This window comes from Nerophis lumbriciformis, linkage group LG13 (assembly GCF_033978685.3).
Source record: "Nerophis lumbriciformis linkage group LG13, RoL_Nlum_v2.1, whole genome shotgun sequence".
NCBI classification, from domain to species: Eukaryota; Metazoa; Chordata; class Actinopteri; order Syngnathiformes; family Syngnathidae; genus Nerophis; species Nerophis lumbriciformis.
Window position 1 is genome coordinate 24,412,469 of NC_084560.2, and position 9,362 is coordinate 24,421,830.

At 40.6% G+C, this 9,362-nt stretch overlaps 1 protein-coding gene across 1 annotated transcript in view; it reads left to right on the forward strand.

Moving 5' to 3' along the window:
- Positions 1-4,258, forward strand: part of LOC133613711 (ATP-binding cassette sub-family C member 4-like) — a 149,663-nt gene extending 145,405 nt beyond the window's left edge. The window contains exon 31 of the mRNA XM_061971439.1: positions 4,181-4,258. Within this exon, the coding sequence (XP_061827423.1) occupies positions 4,181-4,183 (3 nt within the window). The 3' untranslated portion in view covers positions 4,184-4,258. The remainder of the gene's footprint in view (positions 1-4,180) is intronic.
- Positions 4,259-9,362: the final 5,104 nt, after the last annotated feature.

A 9,362-nucleotide genomic window follows, 5' to 3' on the forward strand; every position in this document is an offset into this window, starting at 1 on the left:
GAATCATTACACTGGATAGCATACACCAGATTGTTTTTGTGGGTGTGGAGTGTCCGGTCTTTAGGATGCACCAGTCTCTGTCTCAGGGTGTTGCCTGGTTTGAAGTGTACTGGGATGTTGTGTTGGTTAAAATATCTTCTGAGTTTCTCAGACAGACCTGATACATATGGAATGACAATATTGTTCCTCCTCACTCACTCCATTCTTGTAATTTCTTGAACTGGATGCACTTTTCACAAACGACCAGCTTGGGTAACCACAGGTTCTGAGGGCTTCCCTCAAATGCCTATGCTCTTTCTCTTTGGCCTGTGGGCTGGTAGGAACATTATCAGCTCTGTGTTGTAGGGTTCTGATAACGCCCAGTTTGTGTTCCAGTGGGTGGTGTGAGTCCAAAAGTAGATATTGATCGGTATTTGTGGGTTTTCCAATGTGGACATCACAGTCGAAAAAAGGCAACTTACTGTCTTTGACATCCTCACGTGTGAACTTGATGTTTTTGTCCATTGAGTTCTTGTGCTCGTTGAAGGCTTGCATTTGTTGGTTTAAGATTTTTACTCATGTGTCATTCACATATCTGTACTAATGACTTGGTGCTGTTCCCTTAAAAGAGCTAGAGCTCTCATTTCCATGTCCTCCACGTAAAAGTTTGCTACCTTTGGGGATACAGGTCATCCCATGGCACAACCATGTTTTTGTCAGTAAACGTTCACATGAATTGAAAGTATGTAGTGTTAAGGCAAAGTTCTAGCAAAAGGAAAACCTTTTCTGGGTTTAGTGTGGATCTATCCTGTAAGGTGTGATCACCTAGTAGACGTTGCCTCACAGTCTCTACTGCATCCTGGGTTGGAATACAGGTAAACAGGGAGTGGACGTCGAATGAAACTATAGTTTCATTATTGTCCAGTTTTAGATCGCTGACTTCGCTACAAAGTCAGTGGAGTTTTGCCAACAAAAGGTGCTAAGATGTTGGCCACACACTTAGCAATATTGCATGTCACAGAGTTAATGCTGCTGACAATGGGTCTGAAAGGAGCCCCATGTCTGTGTATTTTTGGAAGGCCGGGATGGTTTTTTGGGGGTATAATCGGTAATACAATGCCCGGTTGATGGCTTCTGACTTTTGTAGAGTTTGTAAGTACTCAATGATTCTTCTCTTTTACCAACTTTTTGGGTCCCTTTAGTTTCAACACATTTCATATATTTTGTACGCTTTGAGAAGCGTAAGCAACTGGTTTTGGTAGTCAGTTGTGTTGAGAATTACTGTGCATCTCCCCTTATCAGCTGGCAGGGTTGTGATATTTTAATCCTTGCCCAGTGATGTTACTGCCTTCCTCTCCTCCAAGGCTGAACTCCTCATTGTGCTTAAAATCACTGTTTGCTTGCCCATATTCACTTGGGCCCTTGGGGGCAAAAAGTTTGGGCAACCCTGGTCTGGAGAGAGGATAAGATAAAGGAGGAACAGAGGCGTTGGAATGTGCGGCCAAGTCAGCAGTGGCTGCCTTTTTAGGCCAAAATGCACATGACAGCCGTTCAATGTGGATAAAGATTTGTGTGGAAGGAGATTTTTTTAACACCTTAGAGGAGAAAAATGTGCTTTTCTGAAAATATCTGTGGCCAAAAGTGTTGTGGTGGGCACAGAGCTGCACATCTTATTGACAAGTGATCCAGGGGAGTCCTCCACATACGTGTGTGAAGTGTTACATATTGTATCTCATTACCATGAATCTTACTTTTTACACAGGAATTGAAGGATACATTGGTAATGTGCCTCAGCTTAAAATGTTTTATTAAAAAAGCTGTCTCTCGGCTAATTGTTATGCTTTAAGTTGCAAGCAAGCATTTAAGATTACAAGCATTCCTGTCATTAGTTGAAATAGAAAATGTCACAGTGAATCCTGTAAGTTCCGACCAACATATCTAGTCTGAGCCTATGTCTACACTAAGCCGAATAACTCCTTAAACTAATAATTATTTAGCCTAAGCATAGTGTCAGCCACACTAAACAAGCGCATAAGGTAACCCTCCTTGGATAATTTTTTACACGGGTAAGTGCACCGTGTATTTCTTGAATCTCCAGCTCTTAGCTTTGTATGGACTTATCGATCGTTTACAAACTGAGTTCGGAGAGGAAGTGACGCCAGAGAGACCACGCCCCACACAGGAAGTGACATCGGAAAGAACGCGCCACAGCCAGCTTCATAATAACCTGTTTCCACTCGGAAGTAAACACTAGAAAGATGGAGGCGAGTCATCCAGACATGCCCGTGTTTCCCCTTCCTCTACATGTACAGACGATTGCGGAAATCACACATGAATACCTTGAGAGAAAGCAATTGCAGCTATTTGGGATACAACACTTCTCAGACGGCAAGAGAACTTTCCAATGTCCAGGTCAGCTGTGATTGTACTTACCAAAAAACGTCTCGAAAAATGCGGGCTCCCGTCATACTTGCCAACCTTGAGACCTCCGAATTCGGGAGATTGGGGGGGAGGGGTTTGAGGTGTGGGGGGGCGGGGTTGAGGTGGGCGGGGTTTGGTGGTAGCGGGGGTGTATATTGTAGCCCGGAAGAGTTAGGGCTGCAAGGGATTCTGTGTATTTGTTCTGTTGTGGTTATGTTGAGTTACGGTGCGGATGTTCTCCCGAAATGTGTTTGTCATTCTTGTTTGGTGTGGGTTCACAGTGTGGCGCATATTTGTAACAGTGTTTAAGTTGTTTATACGGCCACCCTCAGTGTGACCTGTACGGCTATTGACAAAGTATGTCTTACAGTCACTTACGTGTGTCTGCAGAAGTCTCATACAACATGTGACTGGGCCGGCACACTGTTTGACGTGACCACAGGTTGTAGAGGACGCTAAAGGCAGTGCCATCACGGCACGCCCTTAATATTGTTGTCCGGGTGAAAATCGGGAGAAATTCGGGAGAATGGTTGCCCCGGGAGATTTTCAAGAGGGGCACTGAAATTCGTGAGTCTCCCGGAAAAATCGGGAGTGTTGGCAAGTATGGCTCCCGTAGATGTGATGAAAAAAAAGATAGCGTGTGCTTTGTATTACCTGGCCGACGAAGGAAGACTACGGAAAAAATCTAATGCATTTGGACTGGCAAAGCAGAATGTATCAGTTATTGTCCGCCATGTATGTCGCGGACTCAGCGTCTAGTTCCAGAGTATATAAAGTCAACAAAAACGAAAGGACAATGAAGGTGACGGCCAAAGAGTGAGGAGTGTCCTGACCAGATATCTAGATCCCTAGATTGATTGATGTAAAATGTTCTTTATCACATTGTTTACTTTCACATGTTTATTAAAGATTTGATTAATGTATGATGTCTCAGGTGTGATTCACTACAATAAGGCCCCACAGCCCACTGGATTCCAGTCAATTGAAATACCACAACACTGGATATTGTTCAGATAAGTTACATTTAATTTAAGAACTTGCACACAAAGCAACACTGGAGGTGACTATGAAGTGCACATTTTCTGCGTGGACAAAGATAAGGTTAGGCGGGATATACCCTGGATAGTGTAGAAGGGGCCTTACTCGCGAGTATTAGTGTGGGGGGAGGTGTGGCCAGCGCGCCTGCAGGAGCAAAGGTCACCGCCTCTGTCTATGGTGCTGAGGACGAGCACCATCGGATGGGGGCGGGTCATGTGCTGACGGCGAGACACAGCTGACAGGTGATTAGATTACTTTACTTTAAGACCAATGTCTTGAAAAAATATATCACTCTTGAATCAACACAGTAGTTAATACTATGATCAATGTTAATTAAAATACTAAATATGGGATATAAATAATAATGGAAGTATAATTGTTTGTATATAGTATATAAATTGGTACAAAGGTTTAACACGCGTACAAGGATATTTCATATGCCTTTACTGTGTATATAATTGAACAGTGTTCATATTGTGTATAATGTGTATTTATAATATGTTGTACAAAAGACATTTCATAATTTTCGGAAGTTCATCTTGTACTTGACATTGTTTATAGGGTTAGGCGCTATAAGTGTTCAACTTCAGCCTAAACCCTTTCGGTCTGCAACATTTTCATTTTCAATCTATGAATGTACAACTGTTTTTTTTTATTTTGTTGACCATTGACCAAAGAATAAATTAGAATTAGAATTTCACAGGTGGTACGTGTTAATCTAATCATCTGTTGTCTTTAACAGTAAGCGGCCGAGAGCAGGGGAGGAGAGAGGATACGGACGTGACCGAAAAGTCACGTTCTACTGGAGAAAGACTTTGACAAACAATCTATGCACAATAAAACTTTGATAAAACTGCACGCTTGGCTCCTGTGCCGTGTCTACAGTGGAACTTCTACAATTAGCTTATAGCTTGTAGCTAAGACATAATAGATAATTGAAAGACACGTAAAGAAACTTGGGCAAACGGACTAGTTTGTTCCACGCAATGTTTGGCCGTATGATAACAGACCGTATACAAAAACTGGAGCAATATTTGTAAAAAAAAAAAAAGTTTGGTAAAAAGTAATTCCCAACAAAAGTGGGGCGCAGGAAAAGCAAAGTACCAATGTATCATTATTTAAATGTTATTTCTTTCTTTATGGGAGCTCACACGCTCTTCATTGGCGACTCCAACCCTGCCTCACACGCACGTGCGTCAGTTTCACGATTATTATGCAGAAATAATGATGGTGTCATGTTCAGAACCCTTTACTCGGGGTCTCTTTTTACCACGATTGTTTGCATTTTCATGTCCCATTCGCATTCATGTTTAAGTTAAAAACGAGTAAGCCGTTGAAGCCTCTTTGTTTTTCATCAGCCATGCCGTTGCTTCTATCTTTGACCTCCATTAGCCCACCAGGTGCGTCTCACATTTTATTTAATGGCGCGCAGTCATGAGGTAATTGGCCATCCGCCACAGTCCTCCTCCGAGCCACTTTTCTTTTCACGCCCACTGCTGACTTGTGTTGCTGCCGGCTGATATTTTCATTAGCGGGCCTTCTTCTTATCAAATAATGAAATAAAGAATCAGTGTTTGAGCCCAGTGCTATTACCCTGCCAATATATATATATATATATATATAAAAAAGATCTTCCTGTCTCATGTCTTGCTTCCCCTGTTAATTTGCTCGCCTCGCGCTACACACTCATGCCACTTTCACCGGGATAATAGGAGACAATAAGCCTGTCGCGTCCCGCCTAATTAATAACACAAGTTAATTGAAATTTGAGCATCCCTTCATTTTCCATTAGAAAAACAAAACAATCGCTGATGTTTTTTCGTTGTTGAATGGCGACAATAACCTTTTCCGATTTGTCACATTGATCTCCGGGATGGCGAGGAAGTATAAAAGAAAGACGCGTCCTCGCTGCAGTAAACAACATATTCAACATATCCACCCCCCGACATTGATTCAGGCTGAGACATTAATATTCACCCTCCTCCAGATAATCCCGGCATGGTGTTATGATTTGTTTTCATTGATTAAGTGACACCTCGCAGTGTTGTTATTAATACAGTTTGCATTGATATTATTTCTGCATTATCAGCATGAGCGGAAGCGATTGCACGCCAGATGCAAATGAGCAACAGGAAGCCGTAATCAGCGCCGCTTTTGATACAAAATCTTTACAACTTTAATCAATCTCCGCAGACGAGCTTTACAAAGTTTTTGAATGGCGTCGTCTGTTTCCTTTTTTTTTTTTTTTTTTCTAAAGAGGCTGCTCCCCTCCTGTCAGATAGCTGGTGTGTTTTGCAAATTAAAACCCCTTCCAGGAATATGAATTAGGTCGCACAAGCCTGACTGTCGCCTCCATTCATTGGCGGCGAACATTTCACTTACCTTGAATTCTTTGCCTGCTAATGCAATCAGGCCCACAATTCCCACCTAGCACGGGGCTGCAATGCACACAAAAAGGCACAATCTGGCACCCTCGTATTCCTTTTATTTTTTATTTTTATCGCACCTCTTTTGTCACGTCGGCCCATGAACAGAAATAGCTAAACGAAATAAAATCAACAGATAAACAGGAGGCTGTCGCCGCAGCTTTTATGCGCCGCTCTTCCCGAGCCAAGAACATTTCCCAAGTTAATGGTATTTATGTTCCTACGGTGTTGGTCACAGTCTGTCACACTTTATTTGCATCTGCATGTCCGATTAACAAATATGACATATTCCTAAGATCAGGCTCCTAGCGCTCTAACCACCCACCATGGCAATTAACTGTCTACTAAGCTAACAAGCGGAACACACATGCCTGACGCAAGCTCCTCTTCTAGAGTCACTCTGAACCATAGGCGCCCATCTACATTTCAGCCAGTGTGTGTGTATTAGTGTTAACCCGATACCAATATGTTGGTACCGGTACCGGTACCAAAAGTATTTCGGTACTTTTCTAAATAAAGGGGACCACAAAAAATGTCATTATTGGCTTTATTTTAACAAAACAATCTTAGGGTACATTAAACATATGTTTCTTATTGCAAGTTTGTCCTTAAATAAAATAGTGAACATACAAGACACCTGTCTTTTATTAGTAAGTAAACAAACAAAGGCTCCTTTTAGTCTGCTGACATATGCAGTAATATATTGTGTCATTTATCATTCTATTATTTTGTCAACATTATGAAGGAAAAGTGGTAGAAAATGAATTATTAATCTACTTGTTCATTTACTGTTAATATCTGCTTACTTTTTGTTTCAACATGTTCTATCTACACCAGTGGTTCTTAACCTGAGTTCGATCGAACCCTAGGGGTTCGGTGAGTCGGGCTCAGGGGTTCGGCGGAGGTCAAGACACACATCGTGTAAATAAAAACTTTTCCCTATCGGCGTATTACGGATACGGCAACAGCAGAAGTCACACTGATTTGCAGGAGTGTAATTTGTTGTGAGTTTAGACACTGTGTTGGTTTTGTTCTTTGAACAAAATGATGTTCATGCACGGTTCATTTTGTGCACCAGTAAAAAAACATGGTAACACTTTAGTATGGGGAACATATTCACTATTAATTAGTTGCTTATTAACATGCAAATTAGTAACATATTGGCTCTTAACTAGTCATTATTAAGTACTTATTAATGCCTTATTCGGCATGGCCTTATTATAACCCTAACCCTCTAACCCTGGCCATAACCCTCTAACCCTAACCCTAACCAAATAACTCTAAATTAAGTCTTTGTTACTTAGAATATGTTCCCCATACTAAAGTGTTACCAAAAACATATAACTTTGTCTTGAATTTGAAAAAAAATAAACATTTTATTTTTCACTAAAGAAGGGTTCGGTGAATGCGCATATGAAACTGGTGGGGTTCGGTACCTCCAACAAGGTTAAGAACCACTGATCTACACTTCTGTTAAACTGTAATAATCACTTAGTCTTCTGTTGTTTGGATACTTTACATTAGTTTTGGATGATACCACAAATTTGGGTATCAATCCGACACCAAGTAGTTACAGGATCATACATTGGTCATATTCAAAGTCCTCATGTGTCCAGCGACATATTTCCTGAGTTTATAAACATAATATAAATTGGAAAAAGAGGAAAGAAGATTGTGACGATAAAAAAATGTTGATTTAATCATAGTAGCATCGACTAGATATTCTTTATACTTGGTATCATTACAGTGGATGTCAGGTGTAGATCTACCCATGGCGTTTGTTTACATTCAGGGTGCTAGCTTGCTATTAGCGGTTAGCTATTGTATCCTCCCATGGTGTGTAGTGAAGCATGTTTAGCTATTCCTTGTCCTGCAGGGATGATACTTGTAAGAAACATATTTTATTTGTCGCCATGGAGGCGAGGATTAGTGATTTAGAAGTAGCTAAAGACGTTGGACGTTGGAATGGACGTTCGCTGAAAGCACCTCTTCTTAAGGGCGTTTCAGTGTTATAGCTTCACCTTTATCTTTAGTTTTTAAGCCAAAATGCGTCCCTTCTCCCTTTTCTGTCTACACAGTGTGTCTGCTTGTAAGTACACCGTGATTGTGCGCTGCCGAACATGCTCGTCTGCTCGTAAAACCAGCAATGTCATGACGTGAGGACGCATCGAACCGGTACTTTTCAAATAGAGTATAGTACCATTTTTGATTCATTAGTACCGCGATACTATACCAGTGCCGGTATACCGTACAACCCTACTGCAGTGTTCCCGGAAGTAAACATGGCTTCCACCCAAGTCAACATTTTCTGAACCAAATTATTGCGCTTAGAAGATTTAATGAGGAAGATCACAAGTATTTTGGCTCTCCCAGTTTTACGGGGTATTTTGCTTCGATGACTGCTTGTCTCTGTGGGAGAGCTTTCCAGTGAGTTCCTAAAACATATTATTTTCACCTGTTTTCTACTCCGTTGCCAACTATTTATTTTGTAACCATCTATTTTGGGGAATATTAATTGCGCTTTTTGATGAAGTTCTGGTCGGAAACCTGAGTGCAGTAGCAGTTACATTGAGGACACATCGCATATATATCCGATTTATATCCACATACGAAAGAGGCCTGTGTCGAATATGAAAATATTTGAGGAACGTCCGGAGGCGAGGTAAATCTTCTATTATCAAATGTTAACGCAAAAGTTGTGTTAGTATAATAAATGTTATTCATTATTATGATAACCAGGATGTGTTCTCTCACTCCCGCGAACTCATCAAATACCGCCAAAAGGTGTTGAAAACTAACAACGCTATCCGAGCTGTCGTGTTCAACTAGCCTTTCATTAGTACCACCGCGAAAGTAGTCGTGCAAAGTTATTCGGGTTATTCAAGTCATGCAACCACATGCTACTTGGATAGCTTTGAATATGAAGTTGCACATTTGAAATGCAGTATTAAAGGCACTACCTAATCCACTTTTTATGTTTGATACAATGAAAACTGTTCTTATTGTTTTATTTTTAATACTAAGAATATATTTTTATTTTAACTTACTCAGAGAATATTAATTTTGAACAAATTTGATGTATATTTGTTTTCATCTCAAACATGTTATGATGGCAAAATGAACATTGATTTCTATTTTACATGCAATGAATGCAATTAACTGTATTGCATTCTTAAAATGTTAAACTGTTGTTGTCATTATTATTACTTTTTAAATTGTTTATGTATTGTTGGCAGGTTGAAAACAGCTCAGCGGATTTGCGTGAAGAAACCAACGTTTAAACGGCACCGTATAATAATCATCAAAAACGCGCAAGAGACAAGAACTCCGTTTATTCGGTCACACCACACAGCACATAGGGCTGTGAGTGCACCTGTTTTTATTAGCACACACAAATTGGCACAATCAACCACGGACGCATTTTAGCTGTGCGTGTTAGCCTTCAATAATGAAAACAGGCGTTTAGGAAATAAAAGACAATTAGGCCAAACACAAAAA